Below are 22,676 nucleotides of genomic sequence, written 5' to 3'. Positions count from 1 at the left end.
TGGAAATTTTTCTTTAAAAATGTTTAAAACAAGCCCCTGGGCCACCCTGGTTATTTCTTCAAATTGCATGAATTTCTCATTGAAAACCTGAACTCTGCTTTGCCAAGGTCGCTAGTCACATGACCTGTGGATGACACTACATCATGAATGTGCCAGAAGCTGGCTGTGGCTCAGTAATTAAGGTCTGCTTCTTGGATGGCATGTTACTGAAATCTTCCCTTTGCAAAACAGAAACAAAACCAAAATCACACTATGACCTTTATATTCTCTGTCTCTGTCTCTGTCTGTCTCTCTCTGTGTGTATGTGTGTGTGTGTGTGTGTGTAGGTGAGGAGTCAACTGCACACCTCTGGCCATCACACTTCTGATGCCATCAACATTAGTTTTGAGATAGGGTCTCTCGTTGGCCTGAGAGGAACATTTTCTCCTCCTACTGGTGTGACAAACTTGAAACGTGAGGAAGAAGGCTAATTCTGGCCCACACACAGTTCAAGGGCACAGCGATGCATGGCAGGGAAATCAAGGCCACAGGGACTTGAAGCAAGTTGATCTAAGTCTTATCAACAGTCTGGAACAGAGGAGATGGATGCAGGGGCATGACTCCATTCACTTTCCCTATTTACACAGTCCAGAATCTCAGCTAGGGAATTGTGCCACCCATAATGGGTGAGGTTTCTCACCCCATTAAGATAATCGAGAGGCCCATACAAGCACACCTAGAGGCCCGTCTCCCAGGCAATTCTAGACTTTCTCAAGCTGTTAAGTTGACAGTAAATTCTACATACTGGGGCTAAGCAATGAGGTTAGGCTGGGGTTCTCCTCTTCTCACTGGGATTACAGGTACATGCCACCATGCCTAGTTTCATGTCATTAAGTACTTTGTTGACTGGATTATCTCCTCAGTCCCACAGTTATATTCCCTGTTTATACCTGTATAATCCAACCTATTGGCTCTGTTCAACCCTAGTTATCATGTGTTGGAAAACACTTACCAGGTTTAAGGTTTAAGACAGAGCAAATGCATCTTAGCTTTGCACTGCTTTGAACTGTCTCTCTCTCTCTCTCTCTCTCTCTCTCTCTCTCTCTCTTTTCTTCCTTCCATCCTTGTTTGTTTGTTTGTTTGTTTTTAAAGAGAGTGTTTCTTTGTTTTCCTCTCTGGCTGTCCTGGAACTCACTCTGTAGACAAGACTGGCCTTGAACTCACAGCAATCTACCTGCCTCTGTCTCCCCAGGACTGGATTAAAGGCATGTGCTTCCATAGTTTCTTTATCCAGACTATTTGTATCCAACCCTACCACACCCATGCCTACAGTAGGAATAGTGTGTGCATGAGCACATTAACTTGACAAGCATCTACCTATTCCTGAATGATGCTTCACCATCCCTGCTTAAAGCCAGATGTTGAGCATGGTTGTACGTGTCTATAATCCAAACATTTGAGAGACTTAAGCAGAAGGATTGGTGTGAGTTCGAGGCTAGTCTAAACTACACAGTAAGACTGTCTTGAAAAGTGTGTGTGGATGTACATGTGTGGTGGCTCAGCAGGTAATGTCACTTGCTGCCAAACCTGATGACCTACAATCTCTAGGACCCACAAGCCGAGAAAACTCACTCCCACAAGTTGTCTGCTTTTGACACACATACCATGACACTCTCATGTAATCATAGTTAGTACTGTTTGGAGGGACCTGACAGGAAGCCCTTCCACTGTGAGTGACAGGGCATGGTCTATTCATGGAGTAAATTATACAAGATGTGTCTGAACTCAGAAGTCAAAGAAAGGGCTTGACTGTTAATTTTCTGGAAAGATTCCATTTACTGAAACAGAGCAAGGAAAAAAAAAAAAAAAAAAAAAAAAAAAAAAAAAAAAAAAAAAAAAACAAGCTGAGCTGTCTGGACTTTGCTAGAAAAACAAAGAAAGCCAGAGTCAGGGTGAAAGACACCCAAAGAGCTCTGCTAAGAAAAAACAAGGCCCACACTTGGTATCGTTCAAGTTGATTAGACATTAGATTCTGAACGACGAGACGCTTTATCATTTAGAAAGTTTATGGATGGTCATCAGAAGGTCTCACACATGTGTCACACATGCTAAGTATGATGATGACAGAAAACAGAATCATTGTGGTCTGATGTCTCACCCAGGGAATATGTATCTTAAGTCCAGGTGTGTACTTAAAATTAGAAGAAATCTGAGAACAGACCTGCAGGGACACTTTACCCTGCCTGATCTCTAAGGGTTAAAACCAAAGGCTCAAGGCCTGTGGATCGATGTCCAATGGCTATTTCCTGTGCAATTCTGACACAATGCATGTTGTACTTTGGTCCTGAGACAGATTGTAGTGCTGCTCTGAAACTTTCTCACTGCTGGGGGCAGGAAGAGACAGAGAATAAGATCATCTACATATTAAAACAACAAACAGTAGCACGGCAGAAAACAAGCCCACTAAACCTTCTAGGGACAAAAACCAGCAGTATGGGTGTTCACATGTGGAACCAGCTGAATAGATCTGACATGTTTCAGTCTTCAAACACACAACATTTAGAACACTCAGAGTCACTCAATTAAAAGGAAACCAAAGACATCCCTCCTGGTTTTTTCCATAATGCAACAATATTCAAAAGTTTTAAAGTTAATACAGTAACTGAAGGCAAGAGAAGCGTTCAGTGCCCCACACACTGCAGTGTCAATGGCCTGCCTGCTGTCACTGTGTCCTCCTCTCTCTGGTCTCTATTGAGAGATGCTGTCATGTAGAGTGAGCTGGCGTCAAACCCAGTATATCAGTACACGCTCAAGGGAGACCTCAATTGACACACTTGTACCTAGGCACCTGGAACCAGACAAACTTGTATATGTCCTTGTATGAAAAAGGGACAAACTTGTATTTGGAGGATAAGGCAAAAAACCAAATGTGTGTGTGTGTGTGTGTGTGTGTGTTCACACGCGCGTGTGAGATTTGGAATGTTCGGAAGTCTACCTTCTTAAAACCTGCAATTCAAACAAACGGTAAAGACAGTACTTGCTACTTGCACTCCCCAGGCCAGGCTAGAGCAGAGTTGGTCCCAGAAGCAAGACCATAATAATCGTTTACAGATGAGGAAGTAGGGCCTCTCACATCACTTGGATCAGATCCCGACCTTCTGGCTCTCGTGTTTGCTGCACACTGCCATCCTCCCTTCCCCTACCTCACAAGTATAGGGCAAATTCTCCAGGGTCATAAGGTCAAAGGTCATATGGACAAAGGTCAGACTCTCCAGGGTCATAAGGACCCAGTCTATTGAAAGCCATTACTATGTGATATGGCCTAGGAAGGACTAGAACGTAGGTGTTTACAAAAAGGTTCTGCTGGCTTCAAACCACTACCACGTCACACCCCACACATGAGATGCTGCTGGGTGTTATAAGCCTCTTGGTGTTTCAGGTTCCTCCCCTGCACTACATAGGTAATGACACTTGTTCTACTAGTCTGTGCTAGAGACTCAGAATGGCAGCATGTGGCACGTCTTTAGTGTGGATGCAGAGCATAGAAAGCCCTGAAGAGTTACTTTGCTAGGACCCTTACAAACAGCAGCAAAGTACCAAACTTTACTTGAAACTGAACTCAGAAAATGTTTCTAACCTCTGGCCCGAGGACACAAAGAACCAGCTGCTGGACCTCTGCCCAGTCACAGTAGGTCTGCGGATCTCTGCTGCCCTTGGCACCCTGACATCTGTGCCCAGATCACCACGGAAAGCATGTCTGTGAAGCTCCTGAGCACAGAGCACGGGCTGCTTTCATAGCTGCTCCTAATCTCTATGGATCCTAACAACATGCTTGTCACACTGTAATCACCTGGAGACGAGAGAGCTCCGGGAGCCTGTCTGGCTTTGGCAGTAAAGATGGTAAGTGGCTAGTATCCTTTACTAAGTGCCCAAACCACCTAATGGTGGGACTGTACGTTCTTATCTCTCTAGAAGACATTTAAGCTGCAGATATTAGACATTCTTTTTTAAACATCCCCTCTCTTTATGAGTGTGTGTGTGTGTGTGTGTGTGTGTGTGTGTGTGTGAGATGGTGGTGGTGGGGCACTTGTCACATGTGCCAAGAATATATAAAGGAGGTTAGAGTTGGTTTTTTTTTTTCTTCTACCATATGGGTCCATGCAATCTAACTGAGGTCATCTGGCTCAGCAGAAAATGCGTTTACCCACTGAACCATCTCAGTGAGCCAATGTGGATGGGTAGTCCTTGACTCCCAGTACCAATTTCTATAAATCTATCCTAAGTGATGTAAAGGGTGATTCAGCTAAGACAACTATTTACTGGTAGTGGATTGTTCAGAAGACAGTTGCAAAGCAGGCAACCTTAGATTTTTTTTAAAGAAGAGTATAATGTCAGGTTTAATTACATTGTATACCAACAAATCAGTACCTATTAATATTAATGTTGCAAAACATTTTATTTGTATAGAAATTGTTTTCAATGCTGTACTTTTATTTTCATTTTGCTTTAAAATACTTTATGTGTATGCATTATATATTTTATATAATACATAATATGCACACATATAAATATATATAATAAGTACACATTGTACATATATTTACCTGTAAATGTAAACATATATATACAACATAAAGTATGTATCTATACTTTATAATCTTGGGTCTGGAAAGATTTGATGACTTCTGATATACTAGCTAGTACAACTTTGTCCTTTTTAGTACTTTTTTCATATCTGTATTTTATTACTTTTGCAATGAATCTATGTAAATTGAAGAAAGAAAAGCAAAAAAAAATTTCCTTTAAGTCATTGTATTCCCAAAGAAATGAGAATAATCCTTGAGGTGAGTATGCTTTTTGTTTTGAGGTATGAGGACTGGAGTCATGACTCCTAGATTCCTCCTGGCAGAAGCTGGGCGTGGCCGTACAAGTCTGGAATCACTGTCCTGGGGCAATGGAAACAGGTACATTTGTGAGGTTCATCGGCTTATTGGCGAGCCTCGGGCTAATGAGAAACACAGCCACAGAAAGCAAGGATGAAAACACTTAAGCAACGACAATTTACATTGCATTCTAGCTCCAACATTCATGCCCCTCCCCATATATATATATATATATATATATATATATATATATATATATATATATATATATATACATGTACCTGCACACACATGAAAATTCACATACATGTGCTACATAAGAACAGTCTTTGAACTACACAGACTGAAATGATGCCTTTCAACTTCCACAGGGTCTATCTCACGTGGAAGGAAAATTAATAAGTTGCCATGTCTTGGTCCACGGCAGGAAATAACCAGGAGCAGAGCCCTTCATTAGCAATGCGTGATTACTCTCTGGGTCTTGCAGCTATTGACTAAAGAATGTGTCATCACGACACAGCGTGGTGCCCGACATGGTTCCAGACAGAGCACAGGATGTGACAATGAGCAGTGAGCTCTACAGAAGAAGCTACAGCTGGGGACGTCAACCCTGCCCCTCCTAAAGGACAGTGGTGACGACGTGGTTGATGGTGGGCCTCTCAGTTCTGAAAACAAATGGCTGAAAAGACCCCGATGAGATTCTGGGTTGGCACAAAGTTAGACCGGATCAGTGGGCAGCCAATCCAAGGCCCTGTTCAGGACTGTGCGACAGGATGGGTGTCCATCAAGCCGTGCATTGGCAATGCTCCAGGTCAGGTCATTACCATGCTAGCAAGAAGCTACACTTACCCAAGTCCAGAAGATTCCTCTGTCTGGTTTTCTGACTCAAATCTAAGGCAAATCATATACCCAGGATTTACAGTTCACAATCTTGCTGATCTACAGCGTGGTCCAAGTCAAGACATACACGGCAGACATGGATGAGGATGCTCTCCTGACTCAGTTCACTCTCACAGAGGTTTAGTCCATTATCGTGACGGTGAGAAGCACGGCAGTGTGCAGTCAGACATGGTGCTGGGAAATTCTGCATCTTCACCCATAGGCAGCAGGAGACTGTGAGCCACACCGGGCATAGCTTGAGCATACGAGACCTCAAAGCCCTCCCCCACAATAACACACTTCCTTCAACAAGGTCATGCCTACTCTAACAAGACCACAACTCCTAATGGTGCCACTCTCTATGGGCCAAGCATTCACACACATGAGTCTATGGGGGCGCCATTCCTACTGAAACCACCATAGAACCCAGTTTTCTCTTGAAGTTTCTTGTACAATAATTCATGAAATGTACATAATTTTAAAAGCCTATGACATATTTTCCTACCAGTTACCAACTTTGCACTTTAACATCATAAGCAGAGAGGTCAGCATGCTAAGGAAATGTTTGTGGGGTAGGAGCTTCTGTTTTTAAAATTAGTAATTCAGATTTCATAACACAAGTTGGAATGACTCGAGAAATTAAGAAAGGATAATTAGGTGGGTGGATGGGACTTTGTAATGCTTGTCACTTCCTTGGAGTGTTCTGCAAGGAAATTCTGGACTATCTCTATGGGTAATCAATATACATAAAAGATGAAGCCATGCTGTGTGTGTTACAATGAGATCATACTGTTGTGACAGGCACCACTTACTAGAGAACTAGAGGTGCATCTTTTGGGGGTAATAATTATGCCACTGGCCATTACAGCCTACTGTTCCTTAGCCTTGACTCAGCAGATAATTAGGGAACTGAGCTTTGTGGGTCTAGGTCCCACCCCATGAGTGTTCATGCAGGAGCTGCTCTGTGCAATGGCCACGCCCCAAAGCCAGCTGAATGGAGAGAACTGGTACCAGGCAATAAACAGGGAAAGGAGCAACTGTGGACCAAAGAAAGTCTGAGGCACAAGATATCCTGGGAAATGCCACAGTCACGTCAAACCTACGAGGCTATGACAGATAAAATGGTTCACTGGTGTGATTCTAGAACAGAAAAAAATAACATTGGGGAGATCTAAAAATTTTTGAACAAGCTGTGACCTTTTATATTACATTAATCTGTCTTATGTTATTACTGACTGGAGTGGGTTGTTAATAATAGTGGGAATGGTGGTGGGGAGGTGCATGAATAGGTCTTTGAGGTACCTGTTCAATTTTCCTATAATGCAAAACTAATTTAAAAATAGAGGCTATCAATGTCAAAAATTAAAAGGTGGCAAAATAAAATAACAAACAAAACAGCAGACTGGCACTCTTGCTCTTTTTTTTTTTTTTTTTTTTTTTTACTTGCCTAAGTAAACAGTGAATGTGTTTTAGCCCTACTGTGTGCTAGCTTGGTACTGTGAGCGTGGTACTCTTGGTACTTACAGTACCACAGAGACTATCCGAAGAGACAATCTCACTTATAGGACGTACTGTGCTGACAATCAGGGGTCACTGACTAAGCACATCTGCGTCTCACCCAAGTTCCTCTTCAATCCCAGCTTCCCTTGCAGTCAGTGAGGGCCACCGGAGGAAGCAGTTCTAGCCAGTGTGAGCATACATGCTGTGTGCTCCCTGTGGCTGAGGGAGGAAGTGAAACTCCGAAGGCCTGTACCTTTGACTCCTCCCTGGTAAGCTGACCTCCAAACTGTGTTCCTTCTCCTCTAGGTGGAGACTGTGTGACCCCAGTGAGACTTCGGAGTGAGAAATTTTACCATGTCGAGCCACCAACACTTTGGTGCTAAAGTGACCAATGTTTATTCCCCTAATCTGACAGAAGATTGTGTGTAACAAGCACAATCCTTCCAAAACTGGGAGTTTATTGCTTGTTTGTTTGGGTTTTTGTTTGCTTTGTTTTTTCACACAGAGCACTGTAACTTACCACAGGCAATGGTCCAATAGACTAGAGAGTCTGGAGTCTGATAAAGGATTCGGTACGGTGCGACGCGGGCACTGGAGTCCAGTACCACATCGAGGGTACCCACGAGGAGGCCTGAAGATGGAGAAATGGAAAACAGGTCAGGATTTCCATGGTATAATCCCAAACCATCAGACAGCGTGGGCATGGCCCTCCAGCTGGATCTTCTGACAGGCACACCTCTCCTCTCACCTTGGTACCTTTGCCTTTGTCAGGGCACCTTGACAACGCTTTCATCTTATAGGATGTTGGCTCTACATTACTTTTTTCAGAGATTGCCAAGATGGCTGAAGCTGAACACTGGATGGCTGCCCGAGTACATATAATAAATGTCCCAGCACAGTCCCCGGAATATCACGCTTTCCGTGGATGCCTGTTAATAACAGGACAGCCCTAAGTATGCCCCTGCTGGAGTCTGCTCTAGTCACCTTCACGTTATGCTCCAGAGTAACTGAACAAAGCCACAGGAACCAAACATGAGGATCTGATTTGGTTTACCCTGGTGCTCCACCTGTATTTTAATCTGCCAAACTTTTCTTTTGTCCTGAAAAATTTAGTACAATCACTAGCCTTCTACTGTGTGCAAGACAAATCCTGAGTCTGCAGGGCACCTGCAAAGCAGGAGAAAGTGACATGAATCTCCTTCCGGTGAGCACCTGCTCATATGAGCAGGGCTGCATATGTAGTAGTTCTTAGCCATCTGTGACATTCTCACTACAGTCAAAGGTCACAGGAGCTGGCTCAGAACTCTGAAATAACCCATCAGCTGAGGGGCTCTACATTAAAGGTGGGGGTGGGGGCGGTAACGAATCACTAGTGTCTGAGGAATGGGGGAGCAGGACCTAAAGAAGGTTGGCTGTCTACTTTTATCAAATGTGTAGGTTTACTGGGAATGGCATTGGGCCGCATAAGTGTGGTTATTGCCGGGAGGAAGAGACTGAGGTCCAGCCATGGCTTGCTTCACCAGCAAGCCTCCCTCCTGAAAGCACCCTCCTGGAAGCACCCTCCTGAAAACGGGCAGCCTGCCATGAAGCTCTCTGCCTCAACAGAGCTTGTGGGTTCCACCAAAAACATCACCATTAGACTCTCCTGATGCCGCTTTCCAACCTCATCTTGGGCTTTGATTCTGACCATGCCAAGCAGCATCTTGGCACACACAATACGCCACAGACCAGATCTGCTTGGTTTTGGTAACTTGCATGCTAAAAAGCTCGGTGCCAGTTCTGAATGGGTTCTAGCTGCTTCGGTGGAGCTGGGCCAGCCATTTAGCTCCATATTGGTCTGATTTCCTCAGCTGTAACGTGACCACTGCAGCACATGTCTTCCTGAACCAGAATCATTATTCAAGAAGCCTCTGTGAGACAGACCACGGGGAAGGCCTGCGCCCATCCTCGGTCACTGTCCAAGGGCAAAGTGTTCATTTAAACGCCCTGCAGACCACACTGATCCGCTGACCTCAACATATCAGGGGGAAAAATGTTTTTCTAAAGTGGACCTTTATCTCTCTCCAAATTAGATAAAACATGTTAAAACTCTTAAAAAATAAAATTTGTGGATCCAGTGGAGTTTCGGCTAGGTTTCCACACACCACCACCCACAAATACATTTTTGTTTACTTTACTGTGACCCAATTTTTCTGAAGATCTCTGGTTGTTTTGATCACCCACAGGTGGGAAAGTGTATCAAGGCTGGCTGAGAAAAACCCTTACTCCTATACTAGCGATAAATCATGTACGGAGTCAGGAGACACACTCGCCAGGATTCAGCTGTATAGATAATAACTGTGCATTGCCTAGATTGATTTTCAAAGGGGCAATAATGCCCAGCCTCCCGCAACTCTTACGTGGCTGTTTTCAGACATGTGGACTTCAGTTCATAATTAGATAGCTGGAGGCCAGGATCAGACGCTGTCTCACGCATCTTTGCCCACTGAGCACCTTTATACACAGAACCCCCCCCCCCCCAGGGAGAGCAGCGCTCGCTGGCAGCCCTGGGGCCTGAAGACTTCACGCCCTACCTCCAAGATCCTGCCTCCAGGGCTCAGGTTCTCCATCTTTGTTGGGTTACTAACTAAATCCTCAGCATCAGAAGGTTAATTACAGTGCCGGGTGTCTGAGATACAGAACCCACGGGGGGGGGGGGGGGGGGTGAATGGAAACGCCAGTGCATCCCCTCCCAGGCTGCCTTCAGCCAGCACCAAAGTCCACTAAGAACCAGATAGAGACCGATAAACACTTAACATTCAAAATACACAGATACTTACCCATGCTGAAATATTTTATATACGCAGCATAATATTGGGATGTCCCATTAAGTTAAAAATTTAAGACACTTTTTTGGCATGAAAATTGAGAATAGTAGATATTCAAACAGAGAACATTGCAAACTGAGTCATGCTGTTGCCATCTGAGTTAATAAATACACACTTTTTTGTGTTCACCAAAATCTCAGGTCATTTCATACCTTTGTCAGTGACCAGACTTTTAAAAAATATTTATTTCCTTTTTATTATCTCTCTCTCTCTCTCTCTCTCTCTCTCTCTCTCTGTGTGTGTGTGTGTGTGTGTGTGTGAGTGCAGGTTTCTACAGGCCAGAAAGTGTCAGTCCTCCTGGAGCTGGAGTTACAGGTGATTGTGAGGCATCTGACATGGGTGTTAGGAACTGAACCTAAGTCCTCTGCACAAGTGGTGTGTAATCCTAACCACTGAACCATCTCTCCAGCCCCACACTGACCATGGTTTCACCCAGTTTGTATTCGGTCTGTTCTCAACTCTCAGGCTACCTCTTTCTAACTTGACTCTGTCTCTGTCGAGACTCTCTTTCTCTCTCCTCCCTCCCTCCCTTCTTCCCTCCTTCCCTCCCTCCCTCTCTCCCTGACTGCATTTATTTGAAAATCTCTGTACACACTGCCTTGCACATCTTGGGCCCTTCTCACAGGGAGCTTCCTAACTGTCTCGTCTAACAGATTCTGCAGGGCCCACAGGCTCAGCTCTTTAGTTGGAAACCGGGAAGTGCTGAGCATGTGTTTGATAGAGAACTAAGCTAGCACTTTTACAAGTCTAAGTTACATTATCTAATGCTGTCTAAGCTTGATTGATACAAGTCAAGACTCCTGTATCTACCCTCTGTTCATTTAGAATATTGGAAGAAGGGTAATCTGGTCTAGGAAAAAAAGCAAGACATGGGGAATGGGGGAAAAAAGAAGAGAGGGATGGAAGAAAAGGAGGAGGGAGAAGAAGAAAAAGAAGGAGGAGGAGAAGAAACAGCAGCAGCAGCAGGATTTTCTTAGAAGTCTTTTTACTCAGCGCTCTGAAGTGCTGTCAAAACACCCCGCCGTAATCTCCCACACAAAGCGCTGTTTGAACAGCTGCTCTAGTCAGCTATTTCTGGTGTTAAACAATCTTTGATCGCCTGAGATAACTAAACTAAATTATGGCCCTCAAAATAACCATTGTCTGCACCTTCTGCTTCAGCGCAAGAGCATCTCACACAGCAGCAAGAAGCTCAGAGAACCGGAGGGAGGGGAAGGGATGTGCCTAGACTTTCGCCCTGGTCGAGGTGACTGGAGGGTCTGTGATGCATGGTCACCCTCCACATACGGAGCACTGTTTTAACTAGTGCATGGTGGCTGGTCTATGGGCTGTGGAAGATGCCTGCATGGGGAGGGGCAGCGCTGTGTCAGGAGGGTGTGCACGTCATAGGAAGGTGCTGGTGACAACCATTGATCTATTTGCAGATGACCACAGGCAACTTTACACAAAGTTCGGAGGGGTCTGAAGCTTGCACAGCTCCCCCACCTCTCTCCCTGTGACAGTGGGAAGAAGAATGGGCTCTGCCTTGGCTCACACCTTGGCCATGACTTTCCTCCCACTCACACCCTGGCCATGCATTTCCTTCATGTCTCTGCATTACTACTTCCGGGCACAGAAAGAACAATAGCACATACCCTAGAGAGAGGCTGAAGGTGTGACAAACTATTGTTTAATAGAATGTTAAATGGCATAGAGATGTATTAAAAACTCGGAAATCACATAGGCTATTCCTGGTGTGGGTTTATGTGTTCAAGGGAAGGCAATGTAGTGCACACAGCCAGGTGCTTCTGTGGTCCCACCATCCTAGCTCTCCCACTCCAGACCCTTATATAGCTTTCACTGGTCTATGTATGTGTACACATGTTAACACTGATGTATGTTGCAATGTATATATATGATATAAAAAGTAAATAGTCTAGGAGATGGGGTGGAGCTCAGTTAATGTGTGCCTGCCATACAGGGGCCCATTCACGCCTCCATAACAGCATAAACCATGATGACAGCGCACATCTGTAATACCAGGCCTTGGAAGGCAGAGGCAAGAGGATGGAAGTTCAAGGTCATCCTAGGTTTTGCACTGATTTCTGAGCCAAATCACCACCACCAACAAGGAAGGTAGAGATCGCTCACTTTCCTTGTACAAGAAGTTTTAAATCTTCTAATGAATTTAATTAGCTCCCTTTCATCATGCATTTTCCCTACATAACTATGCCGTGGCATTCATTATCCTGGGAAGGGCGTTTGAATTTATCATGCCTTGTTTACAACAACAGCTGTGCAGTTATACTCTGGGTAAAAATAAATCTTAAGGTACCTGAGCACAGTTCTCTGGAATGGATTTGCTGGATGACAGAGTCAGTGTATCCCTAAACCTTATTAGATACTACAGAACTGTTCTTAGAGGTGGCCATACTGATATCAGTCTATCCAAGAATCTGGTAGTGACTGTTTCCCTATGATGCTTCCAACAAGATTTGTTTTTAGCCAATCTAAAGAGACCTTGTTTGGCACACACAGTCCATTTCTATTCATGTCAGCAAGGGTTCATTTATCTCTAAAGCCAGAGAAGCAGTATACCCAGGCTTCCATTTTGGATTGATGTATGTAGCCCCAATGGTCACGCCCATTCTATCTACTTTTCTAGGGCAAAGGAAGGTTTCTGGGGGTTTCCAGGCTGCACCTCATTCCAGCTGCCCCTCTCTGGATGTAGCCGAACTCCCCCAGGACATTCTGGCACTTGCACAGGCAACAAGACACAGCACAGAACGTAATTAAGGGAAGCCATGAAGAGCCCCTCCCCTCCCCCCTCTGGACAGATTCTCCAGGAGGTCAGTTTACATTCCTTTCAGGAAGGCACCTGTGCCTGCTGATTTGTTTTAATGTCTTCAAGGCTTGTCAAGTGATCTGAAATCTCTGTTCTTTTATTTACTTTCTCCTTCCTGGTTTACTTGTATACCTCTCACCATCTACAAGGTTTATCCAGCTTATGGGTATTGGCATTTAGTCTAGGCTCCGCCCCACAGTTACTTGGCAACAGCGAGGTGTGTCTGACTCACTAAAAGGGGCTACTTGCCCCCTCACTCCTCTTGCTCTCTTACTTCTTATCCCCTCTCTCTTCACATGCTCAGCACGGGCCCTCAGACGCACCGCCTTCCGTCACACCTTCCTTGACTCCAGCAAACATATCCTATCATTTTATAAAACACAACAACGGGTAGTTCTTTTCAATAGTCTTCTAGATCAGCATCCCGTGTGACCCATCCCCAAGTGTCCTGGTAACTAACCACAGCCTTTCCTGGGCTCGGGAAACTGCCTTTCACTTTATACTATACAGGAATTAGCACATTATTTGCCAAGTGAAAAAAATCCGTAAGTCTTATTTTCTTCCTTTGAGTTCTTTGAAGGAAAACACTTGAAAAATCCCAAATTCTATTGAGAACAAGGTGCCGACTGTTAGTGTGATGTGAAACAAAAGAACCTCCAAGCTTTCCAATGGATATTAGCAGAAGCGAAGGGTACTCATCTTCAAAGCAGTTCTTGACAGAATAAATTTGAACAATAGCCCTAAATAATTAAAAAACGAAAGATCACAGTCAAAGGAGGCTGGGCATGGGAAGGCCAGAAACTCCGTTTCAATGAGGTGGTATTCAAATGTATGTGAAATCACTTTCTCTACTGTCAGCATTACTTTGAGATTTATCTATGATTAATTGGGTCAAAAGCAGAGGACTTTTGGGGAAACACAAATCTTCCTGGCCCAGTTTCACACCTTAGCCTGGTGGTGAGTAGTTGGCGGCAAAAGCAAAACAGCAAAAAGCCTTCAGACCTCAACCTAGCCCGATGACAGGTTTGTCCTCAGTACACAGGCAGTTCGCAGAGCTTCCTGGCGCTGGCTGGGATCAGGGCACAGGTGCTGTGTTCAGCTGCCAGAAGCACCGGGCTTGCCAAGCGAGCAGACAACCTGACTATGCGCACACCTGCGCACACCTGGCTCATGGAGTCACCGTGAATGGATTGATGGCCCCGGAGGTCAAGGGGCCAACAGCATTGTCCATGATGGGGAAGGGACGCAGGCAATGACCTTCCTCTGTGTGAAGAGGTGAGAGGTTCAGAGAGAGAGGTCACAGGGGGGCTGTGACAAGAAATGGCACTGTGTATTGCTGGGCGTAAAGGAAAGATGGAAAGGTTCTGAGAAAGTGCACTTCAGGGTGGAACAGTCTGAAGATACTTTTATTGTCTTAAATATCACATATTGGCCACTCCTAGTATCTTCTGAGAAGAGTTCTCTATGGCTCATCTCAGCTTCTGTTATGACATCACCCAAGGTACAGATCTAACATACACACACACACACACACACACACACACACACACACACAGAGAGAGAGAGAGAGAGAGAGAGAGAGAGAGAGAGAAACAGAGAGACAGAGAGACAGACAGAGACAGAGAGACAGGGTGTGTGTGTGTGTGTGTGTGTGTGTGTGTGTGTGTGTGTGTCTTCTGTTGGTGGAGAGTACTCCAAAGCATAACAGCATCAGAAATACACCACTGGGTCTGCTAGCCATCCCAGTATTTCCCAAACTGGCTGTGAGTAGGAAGCCATCTTTGAGCGTGCCTGTGCTGTTAGTCTCTGTGGTGATCCAAATGAAAATGGCCCCCATAGGTTCCTGTCTGAAGACCTAGTCCCCAGTTAGTTGGCATCTTCTGAGAAAGATTAGGCACTGTTGGAGGAGGTGTGTCACTGGGGGTGGTCTTTGAAGTTTCAAAAGCCTGTCACACCATTCCCAACTCTGTCTTGTGGTTGTGTCTCAAGCTGTGACAGACACTGTTCCATTGTGATACCTGACTACCACCACACTTTTTCCTGTGATAACCACAGACTCGCCCCCTGTAAGGTCCCAACGACTTCTCTTCATAAGTTGTCTCGGTTGTGGTGTTTTGTCACAACAATAGAAAAGTAACTAAAATGGTTTCCAATGTACTGCAGAGTTTAAAAAATGCAGCAGTGAAAAAAAATGACACGAAAAGCAAGCAACCACGTTTTATTGTTAAATTCAACAAATAAATTGCTCTAAATTTCTACAGGCTCAATTTCAAGTTTTTATTCATGACTGGGAGCAAAACAATAAGAAACAGTTTAAGACGTGTCTTTTACATAATACTGACCTAGTCAAGTATGGGGGTACGCACCTCCAATGCTGTACCCAGAAGACTAACGCAAGAGAATCCCTAGTTTGAGGTAAGCCAGGGCCACCTAGTGAGATCCTATCTGAAAAGTAATAATAATAATAAACTAAACACTACCACTAAGTAAGGGGAAGGAAGGCTCTAGAACAGTGGCCCTCACCCTTCCTAATTCTGTAACCCTTTAATACAGTTCCTCAGGTTGTGGTGACACCAACCATCAAATTATTTCATTGCTATTTCAAAACTGTAATTTTGCTAATGTTAGGGATTATAATGTAAATATGTGATATGCAACTCCCGTGTAAGGGTCATTTAGTCACCCTCCCCCACACTGGCCCCCCCCATGACGGTGATGCACAGGTTGGGGACCAGTGTTCTAGCACGGTCATTTCCCCGGAAGTCTGCTTATGAGACTCATGTGTACAGTTTTTAGGGGTCCCCTTCAGTTCTATAACTCAGCTTCCATTTTGAGAAAATATTTCGAAATGCAAATGAAAATAGAAGCCTACATCACTTCTCAGTCGAGGGTAAGACTGCATGAATGGAGGACAAAGGTTTTTCTCTGGGCGTCGATCCCACGGGGCATGGTTTTCAACGTGTCAAGAGAACCTGATCTAGTGTATCAAGTGATCCCCAGGGACCCTTACCTCATCTTGCAAAGAGGGAAGCAGGCTTAAAGAGGCCAGAGCCAGGGTGGTTGGAGCCCCCAAGTGTTTTTTTGGAAGAACACAGCAAGTGAGAAGGCAGCTGAAGCTTCTCTATTTCCTACCTCGAAAGAAAAAGCACAAGCTGGCTTCTAACTAAACAAACAGAGCAGGGGCTGCCATCTGAGAGCACGTTATATGTAGAGCCTTTGGGAGAAAGCCAATTAGCGTGTGCTGTTCCAGGCTCCCAGGAACCTTGAAGGCAAAGTCTTCCAAGAGCTGCTCCAGTCTGCCCGGAAGGACATCCTTTGATGTCGCACATGCCACATTCAATTGCATAAAAGGAGAGAATCTGGAAGAACTTTTTGCCTTCCCTTCAGGGCAGTGGCTCAAAGGAACCACTGAAATACAGCTCAGTGCAAGACCGTGCCCTATATCCCGTTCAGGACCAGCCCAGCCCTCATCCTAAACACAGCTGAGAACAGCTGTAAAACTGACCCAACATAAATCATTAGCTTACTTAAAATATCATGAGTTTTTTTTTTTTCTTTTCTTTTGTTGTGACTCAACTGTGCAGTTCATGAACTTCAGAGATGACAATGTTGTCACACTGCCAAATGGTTGGACGTGCCTGACTGCTGAGTCATCGGCAGGGTGCAGCATACAAGCCAGTGTGGGCTCCGCAGCTAGAGGGATGGCTCGGTCAGAGCAGTGCCTGATGCACACATGAGGAGCAGGGTTCAGATCTGATGGTCCTGTGTAAGAAGTCAGCAAGTGTCTACAATGCCAGAGCCGGGGAAACAGAGAGAGATCCCGAGGTCTTGTGGACCAGCCAATTCAGCCAAACTGGCTATTTCTAGATTGAGTTAGAGAGACCTTAACTCAAAACCAAGGGCTAGGCTGGAGAGATGGCTCAGTGGTTAAGAGCTCTGACTGCTCTTCCAGAGGTCCCGAGTTCAAATCCCATCAACCACATGGTGGCTCACAACCATCTGTAATGAGATCTAATGCCCTCTTCTGGTGTCCGAAGACAGCTACAGTGTACTCATATAATAAATAAGTCTTTCACAGGGGCCGCCTAAGGCCATCAGAAAACACGGGTATTTATTTACATTATGATTCGTAAAGGTAGCAAAATTACTTATACGAAGTACCAATATTTTGTTAGGGTCACCACGATGTGAGGAACTGTATTAATGGGTTGCAGCATTAGGAAGGGTGAGGGCCACTGGAAATAAATCACAATATATCGATATAATAATGAGATATTAAAAATTTCATCTCCAAACAACTGTTTAATGGCATGGTGAAATGCACCCACTATGTTATGGGGGGCGGGGAGAGGGGAAAAGCAAACCAAAACCTAAAATTAATATTTTTTCTGTATGACCTGATTTGTCAAAAAAAATCACTTGTGTTAAAAAGCATAAAGTGCATATCAGATAAAGATTATAAAAATAGACTTAAATATTAACATTAAGGATGGAATAAGAATTTTAAAGCTTTCTCAAATCTGGGTTCTTGAGGTTTGGTCTGTATTGTAATGCTGAATTTTTTATCCCAAGGTCTAGTTGCCAAGTCTAACTGTGAATTCTCACATATGCCAGTTTCTGTTACGCAAACCTTGCTTCTTAATTTAAAACTGTTGGTTGAATAAAGATGCCTACAGCCTATAGCTAGTCGGAAGGCAGCTAAGCAGGGTTTCAGTTCCTGGGCTTGGATTCTGAGGCAGAAACCACAGGAGAAAAAAAGGAACTCTGGGAAGAAGAAAGAGGAAGGTACCTTCTGCCAGGAGAAGGACATCGCTAAGGGCCTGGCCGGATGGGTTAGGTGGTCGGGTTAACTTAGCTGCGTTAGTTGAGAGTCTGCAGTCTTATCACCAGGAAGCTGGGGAGGCTATCTCATGTTTGCCTAGCATTCGGAGAGCTCTGAATTCTGTGCCAGCATCGCAAAAACTGGGCACCTGACAGTGTACAAGCCACATGCCTGTAATCCTAGCATTAGGGAGACGGGGCAGGGGTTGGGGTGAGGACAGTGCAGGAATGGGTCAAAAGTTCAAGGCTCTCCTCTGCTCTGTAGTGTAAGCCGGCCCTGGGCTATCTGTAACAGGAAAACATCCCCAGGACACACATGAGTGGAAGGAGCAGACCTTGAATTCTGGTTCACCTCTCCTACTTTGCGGCCAGAGCGCATGTCCATCTGCACAGCCCTGTGTAGCTTCCCAGTCGAGTTAGCCCGTGCTTCCTGGTTTGCTCAGCTAAGCCTTAAAAGCTATGAAAATTAGGTGAATCAAGTGAACCGCGCCATTTCTAACACTGCATTCATCAAATGTGCTATCCTCGGGCTGCTGCATATAAGCAAAGCTCTCTGTGCTTACACCAGCTCAGGAACCTTCTAGAAGGATAGATATTAAACTGGGACAGATGGCTGCCTTCACTGTTGTGGGGGAAATAACTCTTCTAGCCGTGTGTGTGTGTGTGTGTGTGTGTGTGTGTGTGTGTGTGTATGTTTATGTGCGTGTGTGCACGAGCGAGTATGCATGTGTGAATGCGATTGCCCGTGATTCACAAGTGGAGTCTGGAAGACAGTTGTTGGGGCGTTCCTCTATCACTGTCCACCTCATTTCTTGAGACAGAATTCTACACTGTGTTTGGAGCCTATAGTTCCTACTAGCTAGGATGGTAAGCACAGGAGCCCCCATCTCTGCCCCCCAACACTGAGGTTACCTACCAACTTCCTTATTTGCTAGGTTTATGTGTTGCTGGGGATCTGAACTCAGCTCCTGACTTTACCCACTGAGTTATCTCCTCACTCCCAAACCACACCCTTTCTTGACATAGTGATGCGCTTTATTCATCTGCGTGTGCAAATTTGTTTGGCGTGCATGTGTAAGGCATGTGCACATGTTTGTGGAGGCCAGAGGACCACATCAGGGGTCATCCTCAAGGACATGCCCATTTCCGTTGAGACAGGGTTTCCCTGTGGCCTGGGCTTCTTCACCATTAGACAAGGCAGGCTGCCCAGTGAGGCCCAGGGATCCTGTCTCTGCCTCCCCCTCCCTGGATATGTGCATATGCTAACCACGCCTGGCACTTTCTCATTAGTGCTGAGGATTAACTTGGTCCTCATGGTTATTTGTGAGGTAAGCACTTTACCCAATAATCGATCTCCCACGCTGTATTCTAAATGTCAATACTGTCACAAATATTTTTATGGTTTTGAAGTGTGGACATTATCACCGGATAATACAGAAGGCTACCAAACACTTTAACAAAAAACCCACTGTAAGGGTTTATTAACAGTGTCGCTGAAATTGGCTCCTACTACTTTCCTTTATGAGTTCCCTAAGAACTAGCAACCCCTAGAACAATGCCTGTGAATGGGCTTGGGGAAGCAAGGTGTCATATTATGTAGGACAGACTGCCTTGCAACAGACTTATCGGTAGCCTCGAGTAAAGAGAGAGGGTGCCTATCACTCCATCTCAGGGGTGTGAGCTGAGATACCAGAAGATAAAAGTCACATGGATATAAGAAGTAGACGTGGGAAGGACATGAAAACAGAATACAGCAAGCCAGGTTAACAGACTCGGATGCTGAAGATAGAAAACGGGCACCTAGGAAGCCAGCCATAAAAGGGATTGTGTGGCATCCTGGAGAACCAAAGAGCTAGAGCAGAAAACCACTTCCGCCATCTGTCTTCTGTGATCACTTTGGTGTTCCAGATCTGGCTCCCAGTCCAGGTATCCTAGCAACCAAACCCAAGTCATTGGATTCAAAATAACTTGAATGAGTCCCTGTTTAGTGCTACTCAGAGCCCAAATAAACCCCAAGTAGGCCCTGTGGCTCCATGGACATTTTTGGAGTGCCTGCCTGTTTTTACACAGTGAGCCAACTTCCTCAAGGTGTCCGGCATTAACCACAATTTAATAATATGCTTTCCCGCTTTGCATCCAAATATTCTAGAAGAAGTGCAGCTGCAGAAGTGAAATTAAACCGGCTATGCTATTTACATAGATAGAGTAGCAGCTCACCCCGACCGTGGGGAGTCTTGTGTGACCTCAGCACGTTGACCTGTGCTCTCTCCTACAGAGAATTCCGGCTCTGAGCCGTCTCAAGTGAGAAAGGAGTAGGCAAGAGCAATCTCCAAAGGCCTACACTGGGGTTCAGCACAGAAAATGGGGCTAGAAGAAGGACCAGTGCACCTACAAATGGGATAAACAGAAGAAGGTTCAGAGCTGGGGTCTGTGACCCGCACCCTCCCTGCTCTTCAAGGGCGTCTAGGGTGACATCAGTATTTTTCAGTATCTGAGAGTGACCGGTACATGTAGTTGAGTTCTTCATGGAACACACTGGACCCAAGTGAGATTTCCTAAGTTCTCCAGGCTTACATAGAAACCGCTGTAAGTTATTCCGGGATAGGCCCACGGTTTCCAGAACTCGAGGTCACTGGTACAGGAAAGCAGTGTTTTAGAGTGGAGAAGCATCTCTTTCCAAAACATAGAGTCTAGAACTCCCTAAGGACACCAAAGCTACCCGGGCTCCTGCCACAATATTAACGTAGCTCCTGTGAAGCCCCTCCCACCTGGTGCTCTAAGACACCTGCTTTTCTAACACCTAAGGATATACAATGCTAATGTAAGTAGCTGTTTTATAGTAACCCTTTAGGCAATGATTCTAAAAGGAAACATGTGACATGTTATTGTGGAAATTATCTTTTCCTCAACGCTCCATGTGACGTCCTGTGGTTGGTTGGAGCGCAGGAATGGTGAGAGCCAGCCATACCGCTTTGTTCATTTAAAGGATTTCCACACAAGCTAGGCCTGGAAAAGGATGGACTTTCAGTACTTGGTCTCAGCCTATTTTGGGACTTAAATGAAATACAGTGACATGTTCTTAGGTATTCCCCGAGAGGCCTGTGAATGCCAGTCTGGCAAGTTAAAGTATGTAGTGGTCGCTCACGATAAACCTTCACCTCCGCATCGCCCTGTGCATGGCCAAAGGCAACACCAGGCACAGTACAGCGCTTGCTCATTCTCAAACTAGCCTTGGTTTGTCAAGGGATGAAGCCTCTGGAATCTTAGGAGAGATTGGGAAGTCAGGTTCTTCCCGGTCATGATGGTCTGAAGATGTAACTGGGAGAAAGGTGTGCTTTTGGGGATTTCCCTGGCTGCAGCAAAATTTGGCTAAGACTGGCCAGACAGGAAAGCCACTCCATTCTGTGCCCAACCCCTTCGTTCTCTGTCTGTCACAGCTGCCCAGTGCTGAGAAACACTGACAAGGACCACTCAACCTCTGTAGCAGTGAACTCTGGGGTGTGCTGAAACCGTTCCCTTTCTAAAGTGCTATAATGCAAAGCAGGTGTCAGGACTGTGGTGACCTCAGCAATGCTCACGAGAGCCTTTTAGTCACTACGGATTTACATGCTATTTCTATACCTTTAACGTCAGTGCATATATGACAAACCAGAATTGATAGTATATTATTTCCCAATGGCAGCCTGTATACCCATTTTGCTTGTATAAGTTTACAAACGATATGGCTTTTTCACTAGCATGGGCATAGAAATGACTCGAAGGCATCTTCCCAATCTTCGCCTTTCACGTTGCAAGTACCTGGAATGTTGGCACAAGGGCAGAAAGTTCCCTGTTTGTAAAAGTGTTTAGTTCTCACTGGACTGAGAACAGGGTCCCCAGTGGAGGAGTTAGAGAAAGGACTGAAGGAGCTGAAGGAGTTTGCAACTCCATAGGAAGAACAACAATATCAACCAACCAGAACCCCCAGAGCTCTCAGAGACTAAACCGCCAACCAAAGAGTACACATGGAGAGACCCATGGCTCCAGCCGCATATGTAGCAGAGGATGGCCTTACTGGGCAACGATGAGAGAAGTCCTTGGCCCTGTGAAGGTTCGATGCCCCAGTGTAGGGAATAGCAGGGTAGGAGGCAGGAGCAGGGGGGGTGGGATAGGGGGATTCTGGGGCAGGAAAGAAAAGGGATAACATTTGAAACGTAAGTGAAGAAAATTTCCAATTAAAAAAGGAGAGAAAAAAAGTGTTCCGGTCTCAGCCTTTGAGCCCTGAGGACACTGGGTCAGAGTCCCGTATATGGTCTGTACCAGGGTCTCCATCCTCCTTGGCAACTTTTGGGGTAGTTCATAATTTATGTGCCAACAAACATAATTGAAAACTTTCTCAATAAGCAAGCTAAACAATTAGAAAATTACCCCCAACAAAAAACTGAAATAATTTCCAAGAAGATCACTAGGGAAGTTGCCAAAATAACTAACCTGTTTATCTTAAAATTGGGAGAGTACCCAGCAACCCAAAGATGTTTAGATGGTTGTACTGGTCTACTTCCTTGTGGAAACTCATATACACTGTGACTATGAAGAACCCATGGGGGACAAAGCAACAGGAGGGAGGACCTGTTCACAAGCTGCAGCGTTTCCAGAAGTCACTTAGCCTGACACAGCTTTCTGTTGCTAAGCTGGGGAAATTCACCTTCCCTACCGATCTCTCAAGGTTGTGGAGATGATCAGACAACATTCTACACGGACCGGTTTCATAAACTATAGATCAATGGTCCTCAGCCTTCCTGATGCTGTGGCCCTAATTTAATACAGTTCATGTTGTGGTGACGCCCGACTGTAAAATTGTTTTCCACATCAATTTATTTGCTGCCTCATAATTGCAGCTTTGCTGCTGTCATGAGGTAACCACTGATGCTTTCCAGTGGTCTT

The 22,676-nt window shown here is 45.1% G+C and overlaps 1 protein-coding gene across 2 annotated transcripts in view; it reads right to left on the bottom strand.

Moving 5' to 3' along the window:
• Nucleotides 1–22,676, bottom strand: part of TBC1D9 (TBC1 domain family member 9) — a gene marked incomplete at both ends in the record, with an annotated part of 89,649 nt that overhangs the window by 42,199 nt on the left and 24,774 nt on the right. For both annotated transcript variants that reach the window (XM_080937473.1, XM_080937474.1), the window contains one exon: nucleotides 7,762–7,872. In XM_080937473.1, the coding sequence (XP_080793599.1) occupies nucleotides 7,762–7,872 (111 nt within the window). The remainder of the gene's footprint in view (nucleotides 1–7,761; nucleotides 7,873–22,676) is intronic.

Source organism: Micromys minutus (genome assembly GCF_963924665.1).
Source record: "Micromys minutus genome assembly, chromosome: 24".
NCBI classification, from domain to species: domain Eukaryota; kingdom Metazoa; phylum Chordata; class Mammalia; order Rodentia; family Muridae; genus Micromys; species Micromys minutus.
The sequence above is the reverse complement of the archived record's forward strand: the minus strand, read 5'-3'. Positions and strand labels throughout refer to the sequence as shown.